Raw genomic sequence first — 18,579 nt, 5'->3', positions numbered from 1 at the left:
TGGCATCTACTGTTGTAATTGTCGTCATTAGTAACAACGCAAATAAATCCCAACAACTATAGTACGTATATTATTGTGAAGGAACATGATCATTGTTTGGCAACGACTCAGTATATATTTTTCAGCAACCACGCAACAATAGAAGCTGTGTTCTCTGTGGGCCATGCTACAATATTAGCTAGTTTACGCAACAATTCTGACAACAGAAGAGGTATTTTATTTATGTTCCGTGCCGCAGCTATAACGAAGATCCAAAATAACGACCGTTCAAATGACTAAGCTGCCGTTGTAACATAAGATAAGCAATGTAGGCACAATCTGCTCTGTAAAGCCTGTACCGACAGAGGACTTGTGTGTAGTGTGAAAGGAAGAATATACACTTCAAGAAAAGCAAAATATATTCATAAGAGACAAATCAATCTTCTCGTCAGCTACAGATGACAGATGATGGTGATTGTTGAGCAATTGGTGAAATGAAGATTGGCAGGGGAAACCGAAGTACTCGGACAAAATCTACCCCAGCGCCACTTTGTCCACCAAAAATCCTACGTGACCAGACCCGAGCTCGAACCATGGCCGCCGCGGTGGGAAGCCAGCAACTAACCTTCAAGTGACTAAGTTGCAGTTGTGGCATAAAATACGTAAGATATGCATGATCTGCTTGCAAAACCTGTATTGACAGAGGGCTTGTATATCGCGCACAAGGAAGAATTTTCACTAACATATTTGCGATAGGTATTCTTGAAAAAAAAAGCCTGTTCTTAAGAGATACGTCCATCCTATCGTCAGAGAGGGCGTTACAGGAGGACTGTGACTCACGGAGTTAATTTGCAAAGGAAAAACCTCTGGTCGTGACCCTCGAAAGGCTTCGCGCCAAGAAGAAATGATTGGCGGTAACCGCCCGTCCTTAAGTAAGTCTGACTCTGTGAAGGAGCCGCCAGCCAGCGAGTACAGGAGCAGTTGAAAACGGAAATTGACGAATCTGCATTGGTGGGAGTTGTCGTCAGGCAACAACCAGTGAAAACAAACTGAGAAAATGTATCATGTACTCTAGTATATTGTAGACTACTTTAACTGGCGGAAATGTTATAATTACTTGAGTTGCTGGAGTTCAATAAATCCAATTGCCAAACCAAACCCCGTTCCTAGTCAGAAAATTCGTGACAACATACAGCTAAACTACCTATCAAAATGGTCTAAGGCATGAACCGTCTTTGTCCACTCAAACACTGGATCGTCGCTTAAAAACCCACTCGAGGCATGGATGTCTGTATGGGTTTATTTTGTGTTGGGTTATTCTGTGTGTAGGCACCAGGCCTTGCGACGGACCGATCCCCCGTCCAAGGACTCTTACCCACTGTGTAAAAGATCAAGAGACTGGAAAGTGGCGAAGATCCAACAAATGGGTGTAGAGCCATAGATAGATACAGGTAAACTTGCTTGTAACAGAATCCAGAGGGATCAGAACTTTATCGGTTTTAGAGAAGTACTGTTTAGAGCTATATTTTATAAAGTATGCACATACTAGTATATCATGTATCCCGCTTAAGATGCAAATATCAGTTCACATATTTATGACGCGTAACGTAAGCGGATACTTACCAGAAATTCTCATTCGCTTAATTTCATTCCTCTTTCTTTTTTCCTTTTTGCCGTTTCTAATTTTCCATCAGATAAGGTAATGTTGACCTTGAACGTTATGCTGTTGTGTTGTGACGGATTTCAATAAAGAATTCTATATAATTCATAGTTCTCTAGCATACACAGCGGATGAGGTGAGCCCAGTGAGGTCAATCCTTCTACAGATTAATGCAGAATTACCTGGATCCTGTAAGGTGTTACCCATTATTCGAAAAGTGCATATATCCATCATTTCACCGAATCGAATTCGACATTCTCTTTCTTTATTGTACACAGATTTCTAAAAGAACACTCTAAACAGTAATGCCAGTGTACGTAAATACATTATGTTCTCTCTCAGGAAAAATTTTAATCTGCTGATACATTAAAAAAACACTAATTATATTGTGAAGGCAAATAAATTTATCGTGGAACCAAATATATCGGAATGGAAATTACATACATTCTTTGTAAACAGGAGGAGTAATTTCAGTTGCATAAGGCTTTCTGGGGGTTGGTGCCACAAAAGATTCACAGAATAACGTCGACACTAATACAACCTCATGTTCCATAAAGTGCAGGGGTGTCTTCATCATTATAGTAACTATTAACCCCTCAAGAATCATCCGTGTCTATGAGGTTTTTTATTGCTAGTGGGGTGGGACTGAGTCCCTTGTACTGCGGCCACTTCTGGCTTATTGTACCAGCTCCAGATGAGAGGTGAGGGTGATTGTGGAGCAATTGGTGGAATGAAGATTGGCAGGGGAAACCGAAGTACTCGGAGAAAACCTGCCCCAGCGCCACTTTGTCAACCACAAATCCCACTTGACCAGACCCGGGATCGAACCCGGGCCGCCACGGTGGGAAGCCAGCGACTAACCGCTTGAGCTATGGCGCGGCCTTGTCTATGAGGTTAGTTAACGCATAAGAATACAACTATCCACAAACACAAGAGCTCTGTTAATATACCATCGTCACAAAATTTTAGATCTTTCGCACAAGAAAGGATTGTCACTTCGCAAGTTTATTTTGCTGATTAATTCTTAAGTTTCTAAATCACAAATCAGGATGCTACAGCTATACTCCTCTAACCGGACGAAACACTTAGGCGCACGACTGCCCATCTGCTGCTGTACCACTATCAGCGTGCATGTCTGTTGCTGCTATGTCCGCGATATGTTCTGAGAGTCCCAGGTTATGAACTGTTGGAGCCAACAAAATTTGACTTCCAGTGACCTCAAAACCTGACTCCTCTGAACTATCCATGTAACCTGGATAAGGCTCACTGTTCGATCCATGTGCTTCTTCATCAGAATCGTGTGATTTGGTATGTGATATTGATGTATCTGCTGTAGGTCTCTGTTCCTGAATTCTTTCGTCTTCAGCTTGACTTTCCTCGTTGACAACAGAAACTTTCCTTTGCCTTGCGCTGTTCATGATGTGAGGGCGGTTGGGAATGTAGTAGTTGGATGACGAACCGTCACTTTTGTACGAACTCCTGGCGAAAGAGACGCTTCTACGCGGAGGAAGCGTTCCAGGCGACTGGACGGCGTCCTGCTGAGCCAGAATGTCGCTCACGCTCCCAATAACGAGAGACGTCCTGCTGCTACGTGGATGTGACTCCTTTCGACCGACAGCACCGGGGTGAGAGGTCGCACTTGTTCGCGCGACATCGTCGGGTATGACCAGGCTAGTGGAAGTCTGACGACGCTCGCTGTAGACCCAGGTGGTCCGACGTTTCGGCTCGTAGTCCTTGCCCAGTAGACGGTACAGATGAGTCATCAGCACGTTGTAGCTCCGAAGGATCTGCACGTGGACCTGTGAGTTCCATAACAGGGTGTGTTTCTATTAGCTGCCGAGTGTTTCTGTCACGAGGGAAAGTTACTTACACTTTGGCCATACCATAGCTCAGGCGGTTAGTCGCCGGCTCCCAAACGCTGCGGCCAGGGTTCGATCCCAGGCCGGGTCATGTGGGATTTGCGATGGAGAAGGTGGCACTAGGAGAGGTCTTCTCCAAGCATTTCGGTTTCCCCTGCCAATTCTCATTCCACGGACTGTTCAACATTTTTCATCTATTATCCGGGGCTGCAACGATAGTCAAAATAGTGGCCGACGTACCAAGTGGACATAGTCTCACCCCACCCCAAGAAACTTAAACCTAACTTAATTTACCTGCTCTTTCTCTCCGGGTGCTTTATGGTACATATCTCAATTTCGTCTGGTATGTAACCCCAAATGGAAAGTCAATAGTAAATAATGAATTGGGGGAGGTGCAGAAGGAAGCGGTCGAGACATTGTAAGGCAACATTTTACTCCAGGGACTGAGGAATACCACGAAAATCTTAGTCAGGATGGCCTTTATCTTGGATATCTGGGTGACTCAACCAGGACGTTCGGTATAGAGTTAGCTACCGAATTATTTAGTTATCCAAGCCCATAAAATACCCTGACTGGCTTCTTCCTTCCGGTAAACTTGGCTGCAAATGTTCGCATCTACACATTGTGTTTATTATGGACCATCTTGTGGACAGCCACCAACCAATAGTGGCCCGCGGACCACAGTTTGAGAAACACGGTCTTAAAAATATACACACCTCTTTGTTAAGGTAGCAGTAGAATAGTGCCACAAGTGTACACTGTAAGCCATCCATGGTGTAGAAGATATAGTAGTAAGCCTGCTCGAGCTCACAGTCCTTCGTGCTGGGGCGAACCAGTGTCAGCAGAAACTGAACACCGAACAAGGGCATCAGGAGGATGGTGGCTCGAGTCATCCGCCTGCACAGACAGAACATAGTCACTTAGTTACAAACGACTTAGGCAGAGCTGTGAGAGCGAAAAATATGGGCATGAGTCCCGTGGACTCCTAACTAAGAATGACTGTACTGGCGAAGACCAACAGCAATTTACCCGTTCGATTGCTTAGGTTAATACAGGCGTTTGTAGACCTACATACACACATAATATAAACATGTACACACATATACATTCATATCCATACAAATTTACATACTTTCATACACGCAGGTCTACACATACATTCATATACAGGATGTCCCAGGAGGAATGGACCAAACTTCGGGAGGGTGTTCCTTATGTTAAAGTATGCTGATATAACCCAAATCACCTATGTCCAAAGTTGAACGGTTACGGAGATAATGGCCCAAGAAAAGTGCGGTCTTCTGGCAGGTCCACGCACTGTACCTCTCAGATGAGAGGCCTTATCTATGTTTGTCCTTGAGTGCGATGATTCACCCTAGCCGTGCTTATGTAGTTGGCTTATACCAGAACGCGCAGTCAGCACGTTACGTCAGCGCTTGCCATTCATGTGTCATGCATAGTGCTTGGAAACCCTAAGGACAATTATGACATGGCGAGCGAGTATTTTCTACTTCAATTTCATGGCTTCATGTCACTCACAAGTTAGTTTGATGTGACGTACATTATTAACATTACAGAATCCACATATTCCTGCCAGTTCTAATATGTATTTTGTAATCAACAAGTGTGCAACGCCGGTCAAAGCTTGACACTTCTCTGGCCATTATCTCCGTAACCGTTCAACTATGGACATAGGTGTTTTGGGTTATATCGGCATACTTTAACATAAGGAACACCCTCCCGAAGTTTGGTCCATTCCTCCTGGGACACCTGTATACGCACATGCATACATGACATAATACATGGAATTTAGTCCCGGAATTTAGTCCTATCGGGGTAACCGCTTCCTGTTGAAGTGAGAGGGGTGTAGTGTGCAAGATGAGACTATGTGCTGTCTATAGGGTAAATTACAGCATCCTGTGACATAACAGCGTGTCGCTGTCGGCCATGGTGAAACCGTGGGGTCTTGCACCGTGAGAATGCACCCTGTTACACCTCCCTGGGACTGCAGCATTTTTTTTGGAAAATAACGAAATTCGTGCCATTACCCAGCCACCATATTCTTCGGATCTCGCTCCATGCGACTTCTGACTCTTCTCGAGAATCAAAATGGAGCTTAAAAGTCATCGTTTGCCTCCGAGGGGAAATGTGACACCACGTCCCAGGATATTTCATAGCCATAACAGAATACGACTTCCAGGGGTTCTCCCAGAAATGGCAGGACTGCTGAAGCAAGTGGACATGCGCAGAGGGACATGGTCAAGATGTTGGCCGCGCCATAGCTCAAGAGGTTAGTCACTGGCTTTCCACCGCGGCGGCCCGGTTTCGATCCCGGGTCTGGTCAAGTTGGATTTGTGGTGGACAAAGTGGCGCTGGGGCAGGTTTTCTCCGAGTACTTGGGTTTCCCCTGCCAATCTTCATCCCACCAATTGCTCCACAATCACCCTCACCTATCATCTGGTGCTGGTACAATAGGCCAGAAGTGGCCGCAGTACAAGGGACTTAGTCCCACTCCACGAGCATTAAAAAAACAACTTACGGTTGAATTCCTGGAATCTTTTGTCATCCTGCGTACACACGGATATGCATACATATACGTACGTATACAAATTTAGCTTTTTAAACATATCTAGAGGTGACAGGTTGCCTATCTCAGTTTGTAACAAAATATACCTCAAGAATCAGTCATGTTGCAATGGGACAAGAAAAGCACAGCGTGAAGTACGTTACCATGTATTAGTAAATGTGGATTGTGCTGTATATGAAAACGTATAAATGTCAGATAACATGAAATCTGTTGTACCTATCTTATGTAGATAATTACTTAAGTATAACAGGACATCCACTTCAGTAAGAATTGGTGATAGCATTGGTTACTGAATTCCCACAATTTTCAAACTAAAATATAACCTATGTCATTTATTCTTGCGCCCACTGAACGCAAAAATACATCATTACACACAGAGCGATAACAAGAGTATTTTAAATATTCTAGATATGTCGCAGTTTGACTCCATTTTATGAAAAGTTATATAGCACTGTTATAATTTCTGACACAGGAGCTTTAGTTGCGACAGTAACATTCTAATTGGAGTATCAGCCGTGGCTGGACAAACATCCCACACAAGTTGAATCTCTTCACATATGTGACACGATATACAAATCATGGTTACAGAAATCTTGTGCTTTAATTCGTTCACGTTTCTTATTATGGTACCTAGAACATATCCTTCATTCTTTCGAATTCAAGGTTTAGGCCGGTGGCCTGATCCCGTCGCTATAGATTCTATCTTGATATTCCTGTATTTGTTTGTCCCCGCTTTTGTTTTCTTTGTGCTCGTTTCTTTATTTACGTACTGCTGGTAGTTCCCCCATTCGCCGCTGTGCGCTCCCTGTTGCAGTAGTGTCGTAATCTCGCCCAGCCCAACACATAATATTTTTATACTTTTTAGAGGAATCCTCATGAATTCAAGTGCGTTAAGCAAGTTTGCTAGACAGATCTTTCTGTTACTGACAATTAAACATGATGCACCTGAACTAAATTCAGCAAGACATGTAGAAGAGCAAGAATTCTGTCTTAGCCACTAAAATTAAACTAGTTTTAAAATTGTGACTTTCATGAATGTGACAGCATGTAGTTTGTAGACAGGTACTAACGTTTCGGAAAGACCTATCTAAGTTATTTTGAGACGTGACGCCATATACCTCATTGGAAGGTTCGTCCAAAACTTTCGAAACTACTGTACCTGCCCAATTATATTGCGTTACAATCAAAGAGACGCAATTTTCATACTCACCTCCATAAGAACTTCACATTTCACACGCTTAGTCTCTTTGAATGTGATATCCAGGAGAACGTAAGGTAAAAAAGGTAAAGTTGTCTCTGTGCTTAACTAATTAAGCACTACGCCGTGAAGACGTATGGCGGAGTGGATGTATAGATCCACATTTTCTTGAACTCGGCACTAGTTGGAAGTGAGTGGTCAGCTTCATGCGCCTGCCGCTTTACCCCCGGGGAAAGAGCCCTCGGTACCCATTGGATAGGAGGTTGGGTGAACGCCAGAGCCGGTCTGGACGATTGAAGAAGAGAAAATTCTTGATCCTTCCGAGACTCTAACAGCCAGTCGCTATGATGACTACGCTACCCTGGCTCCGTTCAGGAGAGTGTAGCTACAAAGTCTACTGATTACGGACTGCACCGCCTGAGATCACTCCTCGATAGAGCTTTATTCTCCGGTACCTCGTCCGGATAGGCCATGAGACTAGTATATCCTGATGGAAAGGGTACGCGTATTTTCCTACCGCAGTTTTACGTGTCCTTAAAAGAGCAGCGGTTTAGAAGCACCTTGTAAGAAGGCTTGATGTGTCGAACAAGCTGCAGTGTGAGGGCAGATGGGCTTTCTTACTTGATATGTTGGGATTTGGCCGTGTTGACCCTCCTCAGCTTGGTCCACAAGACTCTTACAATATCCAGCATTAACAGCGCATTAATCTGAAAAACGCAAATTATTATATACATCTCGTGAAAAATTCTGGAGGAACCTGTGACATATGAAAATCTCTTATTCTTGTTGTTTCATGCTAACGCATAAGATCGGCTGCCGGGTTTCAGCCTCTTTCTTTATTCAAATCTTTCCGAATTTTTCGATTTATGAAAATCGCAGCTGCAGTGTGTGGAGAGCAGAAAATTTTGCTACAAAAACAAGACTCGGAATTGAAAGTCTATGTTTAAGAAGAGACTAGCGCGTAGCACAAGGAAACAAAAAAGGGACACCACCACTCGGAACAGCAACAGACGTTAATGAGACAAATTTATTAAATAGGTCGTTGAAAACCAAGAGCCCTTAAGTTGTGTGAATCAAGAATGAATTGAATGAACACATACAGAGCCAAATTTGAACATATTGATACTACCGACGTTTCTCTAGAACAAGGTGTCTACCTTCTAGTAAGAGAGGATGTTACATACGGACTGTGATCACAAGGTTTCAGTAAAAAAAATCTACTAATGCTTTGCGTGCTTTCATACAAATACAAACAGTCCAAAAGTGCAAGTACAGATTATGTTCGAATTTATCTTGTACAAACTCACCACTAATGTTAAGATGCGAGGACCATCAACTATATAACCAAAATTCGTGGAATCTGCCGCCCAACAATTGACATCGTTGTGCAGAGCTGTAATGGTGGCCCAAATTCCCACTGGCAAAATGGCAAGACCTGAAAGCATTTTATTTCTTCGGTCAAGGATCATGAATTTAAGAGATACGTAGGCTAGTAACAACAATTTTGCAAATTACCTTAAATTATTTATGTGAATCTGAAATTTTTCCGCCAAATTAATGATGTAAAATTCTTATACTTATCGCAAATATTCTCTCAAAAATTTCTGAATGTACTGATTGTAGTTCACATTACGAAATTAAAATTTTTTCTTTATAGAAGTAACCCAGATGGTTCAAGCATGGCCAGCAGACCATGTGTTGCAAAAGGGAGCGAAAAGAATTAAAAATATAATTCTTGAAACTCAGTAATTTAATATCTTATGCATATTATCATGTGGATGAGTGACTGTGGACGGGGTTTTGTGTTGGATATTGGATTTGGTGATCACTTATACACTCACTACTCGTGACTACACTTGATAGATCACTATCAAACACGTTAAGTCTTTTCCAGCCCGCAGTGTCTTCTCTAATATTTACCTGGTAACGGCTTTGGTGTTCAAGTCCTCTCTGAATGGCGGCTCCTTTCCAATTGAACTCAGTCAGTCAGCATCAGAGTTACTTTACGACTGACGGTTTGTCGCCAATCAGTTCGTCTTGGCGACAAGCCCCTTGAGGCTCATGACCAGTACTTTTTCTCCAGCTGAACGCTTGCGATCATAGTCGTTACGTAACATCCTCTCAGACGAGAGGATGGATCTGTGGTTTACAGTTGCTGCTGGTTCTCGCCAGCGCAGTATTTCTCAGGTTCGAGACCCGTGGGACTCATGACCATATTTTACTGTCTCACATTCGAGACTCCCCCAACCTGGAGTGCCAGGTCCCGTATTTATATCCCCCCCAGGAACAGCCTGGTCCAGTTCTACCACCCAGGTCATGGGTTTCCCTTTTCTTCGCCTCCTACGACACTCAGGGCTACGGTGGAAGTAACTGGCCCCCCCAATGGGTCTTGGCCTACCTCCATGAAACTCTCCGCTTCACTTCGGTTTACTATATCTTAGACATTCGGTAGGACTCCTTGGACGGGTTATCAGCTCGTCGCAAGGCCTCTACCTGTACGCAAACACCAAACATTCGAACCCACGGTCCCGCCTTCCGAGCGAACGAAGAAAATGCATGCCTTAGACCCCTCGGCTACCTTGACCGGCCTAATGTGTCTATAGTTTTATGTAACTACGCTATAAGTTCAGACAAATTTACTCAGAACTGGTCTCGCCAGTGGCCTTTCCTGTCCAGCGTCAACTTGCTTTCCTTTTCAATAGAGTGCCTTTGCAGTTAGAGAATTTACAGCCTACACAAGCGATCCATAAACATAAATTTACAGCGCCTTCATTTTAAAAATTAAGAAAACTGTTGTATCTCTCAATTGAAAACATCTGTGGAAATGTTCGGAACAAAGGAGGAGCATCAGTATTCACTGAACTTCACAAGGAAAATGAAGTAGAGTAATGACTGGGAAACCCTAATCTTTGAACGAATTTCGTTAAGGTGATATATGTCGTTCTTCTTCGTTTTTTATATAATTCATAGCACTAGATGCTGGTACGTAAAGTAAAGTAAAAAGTAAAGGTATCCCCTTAATAGACAGTGGAGGCCCATAGGATTGTGAGATGTTGGGGCTTCCACATTTTGTAGACAATCGGCTAACAGATGGCGGTAAGTTTGTCAGACTTACACGCCAGCCGCCCTTTACCCCCAGCTACAAGCCGGAAGGTCGCGGGATAGAATCCCGATGAGGTGAATTTTTTCAATTGACCTAATCCTTCCAGCCTCACTATGGCCCTGGGTTCGACTCAGCCTCTAAGAGAAATGAGTACCAGGAGTAGATGCTGGTAGCGTTTCAGAATTATTGGTTTATGATCAAATGGCATAATTGATGGATGGTTTATAGTATTGTATATATATATATACGATATATTTGGTTCTAATTCATGATTTTTACCATGTATTTTTCCTCTACAAATATTTGTCGTTACTAAGCAACAAGTTGCATCATACCTATAGCCACGTAGTAGTAGTACAGCATTTTCGGCTCTCCTTTGAATGCTGCGGCGATGAGGCGATGCAAAAATACACTTTCCAGAAGCATACAAGAATATACAGCGCTCCCAGCCAGTTTGTCCATGAAGGAGAGTACTCGACACCAGACGGAGTTAGTCTCCATCACCCCTTCCTGCCAAACAAGAGCACCGAGATTGGGGGGACTCCAGCACGCATGAGAGAAACAAAAAAGCACAAAATATTTAGTTTGAAAACCTGTCGAGAAGATTTAATTCTGGAGAGCTATGCGTATGTTGGAGGGCGAAGAGTTCTATCTTCTGGGATATAACGCCATGTCGTCCGTTGAAAGTCAACCAACGTTTCAATATTCGAAAGGTCGTTTTATGGACTACCCGGAGTTTTATCTTCAATAGTCTGAATTTTTCAAACTACAGAAACAAAAGCGCACATAATAATAGGACGTATATCAACCTGACTTTAACTCTTAAATGAGACAGATACATTAAAATAGACCAAGACGGTTCAAATGTAGCACTTCTACTTATATTTTCGAGGTACCCTTTCGAGTCTCGGCAAGGATGTTGACTATGCAGACTGAAATTGTAGTTTTCCTCGGTTTCTCCGAGCACAGTCCTATGCCGGATTAGTACTTCAAGTTGGTCCATGACCACTTCAATGTTCCTTCAAATTCATTATTCACTACACATCCTCTATGGTAACAACAGAGTCTTTAATTAAACTACAGATACAAATATTAATCAACCGATCATTCGATTGTATAGAGTCTGGGATGACAGCACAATTGCAAAAAACAAGAGCTGCATAAAGATCAAAATCCATTACTGTGAATCTAGAGGTGAAATATCACCCCACCCCCAAACATATTTGGCCTAAAGTACCTGCTCACTTTTATCCTGTGGTTGAACAAAGTGAGAGAATAACACGCAAAGCCGATATACCGCTTATCCTGTTGCTCCTTTCGTAGGTTTTCATTTTCGAAACTATGAAATACAGTTGGAATACATTCTGTACTAAAGTTTGCACAGAGATTTATTTCCCTATGAGTCATATACAAATCCCTACATTATATGAAACTCAAATAAAATATTGGTCTACTCAAGAATTGCTACCTATACGAAAAACATTATGCATAGTACTAAATACAGTGCACAATAAGTTTTACAACGTCTATATAAAATATTTTTCGATAATAGAATAAAAAAAACAGTAATTGACTGCTGCTATGTCTCGTGTGAACCAGAGTACGTATATCCTCGAACCGGAACAAAACATCTGCGTGTATATGCTCTTCCTTTTGGTGTTATTACCCATTACTAATGGAGCTGAGCCCTTCTTGAGGAGCCACCAATTCTGCAGCTACTCAAGAATTTCTCAGCATTTTATGGAACCCGAAGGTTCATTACTGTGTTCACAAGAACCCTCCATTGGTTCCTATCCTGAGCCAAATCAATCAAATTCATACCATCCCATCCTATCTCTCTAAGATCCATTTTAATATTGTCCACCCACCTGCGCATTGGTCTCTCTAGTGGTCTCTTTCCTTCTGGTATTAAAATTCATATATACGGAATGTAACTGAAAAGTGCGGACCAAGTTTGCGTATGAATTCCACACACCAAAACAGAAAACATGTCCACACAACATGTGTCCAGAAACATTTAAATTTTCAATTATAGCTGAAAGAGTACATTTATAGTAAGGACACAAAATGTCCTCCATGAGATTCAATGCACGCCCGGACACGTCTCGCCGTGGACCACCGCATCCGTTCAAAGATGTCGGGGTAGTTGCGGCATTATCCATATTTCTAACCAGCACCAGTGGGCGGAGAAGGTTACTAATGTTGGAATCCATTCTATACACCAGCAGCAGTTCAACATTAAAGCGTGGGCAGGGTTTGTTGGTGACTGTTTGGTAGGCCCGCATGTTTTGCCACATGGGCTTACATGCAACCGCTATCGAGATTTCCCCTTACATGGTCTGCCGAAACTACTGGAAGCCGTACCACAGCAGTCACAGCACGAATGTGATGCTTGCCTATGGTGTTCCGGCACATTTTAGCCGCATCCTCAATAACGCCTATCATGACCGATGAATAGGTAGAGGAGGACCCATTGCATGGCCTCCAGGCTCGCCATGTTTGAATCCTGGGGATATTTGCGCGTGGGGACAACTAGAACTCCATATGTATGCAGCTCCTGTTGACGACGAAGAGGCATTTCACCATCGCACTGTGGATGCCTGTAAGACAATCAGCAACTAACCAGGCATCTCTGAACGGGCGTGGCGGTCCATGATGTGACGTGTCGAGGCGTGAATTGAATCTCATGGAGGACACTGTTAGTACTTATTATAAATGTACTCTTTCAGCTATAACTAAAAAATTAATGCTTCTGGACACATGTTGATACCGAAATTGTTCTTTTTCTTAGTTGTGGAACTAGTGCCCAAAATTTGTCAGCACTTTCAGTTACATCCTATATAATCAAGCATTCAAATGACTATGGATTTTAGTAATTTAAATATTACTGGAAAAATAAGAATATACAAAACTATAATTTTGCCTGTGGTTCTGTAGGGGTGTGAAACTTGGTCTCTGACATTAAGGGAGGAACATAGACTGAGGGTGTTTGAGAACAGGGTGTTGAGAAGAATATTTGGACAGAAGAGAGATGAAGTGACAGGAGGTTGGAGAAAAGTGCATAATGAGGAGCTTCATAACTTGTACTCGTCTCCAAGTATAATTAGAATGATCAAGTCAAGGAGGATGAGGTGGGTAGGGAATGTAGCACGAATGGGGGAGACGAGGAATGCGTATAGGGTATTGGTGGGAAAGCCAGAAGGAAAGAGACCACTGGGAAGACCAAGGCGTAGGTGGGTGGACAATATGGGATAAGACAATGGATAGGATGGGATGGTATTGATCAGATTGATCTGGCTCAGGATAAGGACCAGTGGAGGACTCTTGTGACCACGGTAATGAACCTTCGGGTTCCATAAAATGCTGAGAAATCCTTGAGTTCCTGCAGAATTTGCGGTTCCTCCTGAAGGACTCAGCTCCATGAGTCAGTGAGTTGGAAAAATAATAAAATTACAGTGACTCAATACATTTGAAGCATTCAGTCTGTATACTATGTAGAATGTATTATGGTAAGTCGAAAAACTGAAAGTTATAGCCGATCAATAAAGTAGTTAATCTACATCAGAGAGATATCCTGTTCCAGAATTAAATCATGGAGATTACACAGAAATGATATAACGAAAAAAAAAGTGTCACTACAAGATTTGCATGTGTATTAAATGAACTTCATTCTATGGCAATGAAATGAACTTATGTAAAAATTGCAAAAATTAATGAAAAGTACGTATACATCACGTCCTTTGTGAGATTAAAATTCGTCCGTTTTGCACATCGCTTTGCACTTCCGCTGTTTTCCACAGTCATGCTACTTAATAAAATTTCGGTAATCTGAGCTATTTACGCCTATGCCAGTTTCTGATTAAACTTCATTCATGGCACTTGTATGTGTGTTACCAAGAGGAAGTTTCTGAGGTTTGAGGTTTTCACGGCGATAACTATGAAGAATGTCTTCTTCCTAGATGTGGCGCCGTTTAGATGTTGTATAAACCGACGTTTCGGGGGAACGTTCCCCCGAAACGTCAGTTAATAAAACATCTACACGGCACCACATCCCAGAAGACGGCATTCTTCAAGAGTAAGTTTCATCCGTTGCAGTTCATTTTAAGGCCCGCATTATATAATGACATAATACTCGTACATTGTTATTATTATTATTAGTAGTAGTAGTAGTATTATGCTAAATATTAGCACGTGAATTAAAATATTCTGAACGCAATGTTGTGATAGATCTAGCAATAAATAAACGTACCAAGGTCAATGCTTTATACATTATTTGCCGGAAGGAAACTGACTTCGAGGTAGTGTCTAGCGCGATAACAACCCTTAAACAATCTATTTATTTGTGTTAAAGAACACATAAGGAAATTTACATAATATTCATCAATATTATGAAGTCTGATAAAGTTGGTTCTTAAGCCTCTGTAAAATTCAACTGCAGGGACGCGCCTCTCTATAGTGTAGTAATTATAATGCATCCGGATTACAGCTTCACCGAATTCGTTTAAATCCAGAAGAGTTCTCTTCCGTCCGGATTTAGAAAATAGGTACCATCCCCGGATTCAAGCTTGCTAGTTGCCCGTTTCATTCACTGCACACTGCTACGTTATGTACTTGTTGCCACTCATGCTCGCAGCCGAGCTACTATATTCAAGGAACCTTTCACTGCTTCTTTTTCCTCAAATGTTAACACATTTGTTACCAGTTTACTAGTCTTATTCTGTAGACTTTTCCCTTTGAGTCTGGAGATAATCAAATTGAGGCATCTTCCGCAAATCACTGACATTTATTAACAATAAAATGTCTGCTTGCTGTAAAACCAGTAATTGCAAATTATTATTTAGAAGTACCATTCTTGCGAGAGGTCACTAACATGTTCACCAATAACAGTACTTCATACGTGACAAACTTAATGCTTTATCCTGTAATAGTAATATGGCAGACCATAGTAAATATGTGCAGTTTTATTCCTGGTGGTTGTCATGCTTCTAGTTATAGTGATTTCACTAGAGGTAGGCCATAGTTTCTTGCGGTATACAATAAAGAAATTGAAATTTGGTATTAATATACTTGGCAAAACCGATCCCTTTCATAAGAGGTCGTGTTGTGCCTTACAGTCTTAATGAGAGGCTTCTGGACGTGAAATGTTTCATATTTAACAAACCAATAATTTAACTAAGACACTCCACGAATTTCAGAGTACATTTGGCATATAATGTTACGATGGTTACGTACGGTAAAACAAAAAGAGTTTTGAGGAATTGGTCCTGGCCTATTTTACTGAAAACTCTGGGCACCCAGAATAACTGGTAGATGAAGAATGTAGGCAGGTGACCCAGTGACCAGAACCGAATATCGAACTTGGAACCTTTCAAATACAAGAAAATTCTGTTGTGTTAGCAATGAACCAGCATCATATTCTTGTGACCTAATTTGATTCACAAAATTAAGAAGTGTATATTCTTACCCTTTCATTGCTGATGGCATCTAGAATGATAATCGTCTTGACTAGTATGCTGAAAATATTTCGAAGGACAATGGCTACAATCAGGTTCCTGTGGAGGGTCACCCTCGTAATCCTCAGTTTTCTGTAACAGCCAATATCAACTTACAGTTCTATACCAATGATTCCAGTAAAATTCGGAAGATGCAACCACATTTAAAATTATTTGCTAATTAACATACAGTTGAGTCGGTATAGGGACGGGCTACTGGCTGGATGACCAGGAAATCAAGATTCCCGGAATTAGTAAGAGATTTTTCTCTTCTCCACAGCGCCCAGACAGTCTCTGGGGCCCAATGAAATTCCTACTCAATGGGTAAAGGGGACACTTTCCCTGGAGTTAAGGCTGCTGAGGAGTTAAGCTGATTACTCACCTCAATATAAGTAAAAGTAAAGTAAAGTTATCCCTGCAACAGGCTTTGGAGGCCCATAGATGTTGAGATGTCGAGGTTCCAACATTTTCTAGAATATCGGCTCATAGACGGCGGCAAGGTTGTCAGCCTTAAGCGCTGGCCGCCCTTCACCTCCAAGAACATTCCAAGAATATTCCTGGTACTCATTTCTGTTAGAGGCTGAGTCGACCCCAGGGCCATAGAGCGGCCGGAATGATTAGGTCAATTGAAAAAATCAAATGACCTCATCGGGACTTGAACCCGCCACCTTCCGGCTTGTAGCATAGTGCCTCAACCAACTACGCTACCGCATAATGTAGAGGTTAAGAATGGGTCATGCTACACTCCACTCCGGGAATACATCTTCAAGAAGTGGTTCTTAAATGACTGGTTAATTATAATTAGCTATGTATACCTTCCCTTTTTCATTTCTCGTCCCAGATGGCCACAGCTAAACCCTCACACGGCGTTTCGTGTATAATCCCCATTCACCCTTCGAAGCATGAAATTAGTTTAAATACGTAATATCAAAGAATTCAGTTTCTACAACACAGGAAGCACTATGATAATGCTGTTTAACAAAATAATTACCGTTTATTGTTACGGGGCCAGTAAATGCAATCTGTGGGTATACCAAAGATTTCTTAAATGTTAAAGCAGGGGGTGTTTATAGTAACGGCTTTCTTGTATTGTTTAAGGACTACGCTAGTGGAAGGTAAGCCCACATTTCGGCAAGAAAATTATACGAATACTAACCGTATCAGTTGTGTTCGGATTTCCTTCGAAGTGCAGTGTAGTCAGATCATGTGCGCATTTAACTTACACGAATTTAACCATACGCCATAACCAAGGAAAGGAGTTAAACAAATACAAATTTATATAGTGTGGGCCACTCAGTGAGCATAAGCCCGGAGTGAGAAAAGTACCGTTCCTCTGCCTCAGTTCTCGCTTGTTTAAACATAGTTACTTTTCGAACTACATGCCCCCAAATGCAAAGCAACATGACCTAGAGCTCAGCCGAAGAAACAGCGATACGTTCAAAGGCTGCAGGAAAAGCTGGCTGTGTTGGGCAAACTGAGAGAATGTGTGCCTGTGTGGGTGGACAATATTAAAATGAATCTTACAAATATGGGATGACACGGTATGGATTGAATTAATGTGGCTCAGGATATGGACCAGTGGAGGGCTCTTGTGAACACGGTAATGAACCTTCGGGTTCCATAAATGCTGGGAAGTTCTTGAGTAGCTGCACAATTGGCAGCTTCTCAAGAAGGGCTCAGCTCCATGAGTGAGTGAGGGTGTGAAAACATACCCTCTGTTCATGACATGGACACGTCAAGGGGCGGTGATAGATGGGTATGGAATGATGGATTAGTGATTATTAGTAAGGGAAAGACGAAGGTGGTTGGAGAAATCCCTCTCTAGTGTCACATTCACAGCCATGAATCTCAGACGAAGCCACACTGAGCCGAAACAAACCTTCCACCGCGATACGGTAGCTCCTGATTTGCTGCATTATGATACACATTCCCGTCATTTCCGTATGTGGTCTTAAACTTATAAACTTGGATAGTCACTCTCTACAGATAAAACTATTTGATTGAAAGTACTCTTTACGGTTTCTTCATAAAATTTCTAGCTATTTTTAATTATGTTCCGTGTTTACTCACTGATCCATAATTATTTTATAAATAAATATTGTCACGTGTTGTGTGTGTCACGCGACAAATAAATATAAGTGGGTTTCAGATTAAGCGAATCTTTATTGGACACTCATACTTACACACCGTACAATTATCACTTGCAGTATTACAATTACTGCTTACACAATATCTCGGCCAGTACTTCTGTAGCTCTAACTATCTTCAGTGGCAGCTTCCCGAAGACTGACTTCTTCGACGGTTATTCCAAGACTGATTTCTTCTTGTCGAAGCTGGGCTATTTATACCTCGGCGGTTGCTATACAATGAGCCTTTGTTATAACCGTGGAAACTCATCTCTATGCAATGCTCACTGTTGCGATTACAGTATCGCTATTGTTACTTCCTATGCAACGGTCTGTTCTAGCGTTTCCATAGGGGTGACTCTTCTGGATTCCAGACACGTTACAACAGCATAAGGAAAATAAATTTGGTGAAAAATCAATCAGTTTAATATTTACTGTCGCACCGGAAAGACACACAATATATATGTAAATATATTCTAAGTATCAGTTTCAATTTTATCTTTAACTTAATAATGTAATGTTATTTTACTTCTTACTTTAGCCCATGTTTGCCACCACATTATAATGAAATGAAA

At 41.9% G+C, this 18,579-nt stretch overlaps 1 protein-coding gene across 1 annotated transcript in view; it reads right to left on the bottom strand.

The window, feature by feature from the left end:
• Positions 1 to 2,487: 2,487 nt before the first annotated feature.
• LOC111875531 (calcitonin receptor) overlaps positions 2,488 to 18,579 on the bottom strand; it is a 37,228-nt gene continuing 21,136 nt past the window's right edge. Inside the window, exons 6-11 of the mRNA XM_023871861.2 lie at positions 15,851 to 15,971; positions 10,722 to 10,896; positions 8,591 to 8,718; positions 7,905 to 7,990; positions 4,215 to 4,395; positions 2,488 to 3,438 (exon numbers count right to left, since the gene is read on the bottom strand). Of these exons, the coding sequence (XP_023727629.2) occupies positions 2,725 to 3,438; positions 4,215 to 4,395; positions 7,905 to 7,990; positions 8,591 to 8,718; positions 10,722 to 10,896; positions 15,851 to 15,971 (1,405 nt within the window). The 3' untranslated portion in view covers positions 2,488 to 2,724. The remainder of the gene's footprint in view (positions 3,439 to 4,214; positions 4,396 to 7,904; positions 7,991 to 8,590; positions 8,719 to 10,721; positions 10,897 to 15,850; positions 15,972 to 18,579) is intronic.

The sequence above is a fragment of the Cryptotermes secundus genome, unplaced genomic scaffold (genome assembly GCF_002891405.2).
Source record: "Cryptotermes secundus unplaced genomic scaffold, Csec_1.0 scaffold468, whole genome shotgun sequence".
Classification (NCBI taxonomy): domain Eukaryota; kingdom Metazoa; phylum Arthropoda; class Insecta; order Blattodea; family Kalotermitidae; genus Cryptotermes; species Cryptotermes secundus.
Note: the sequence above shows the minus strand (reverse complement) of the source record. Positions and strands in the feature narration are given on the sequence as shown.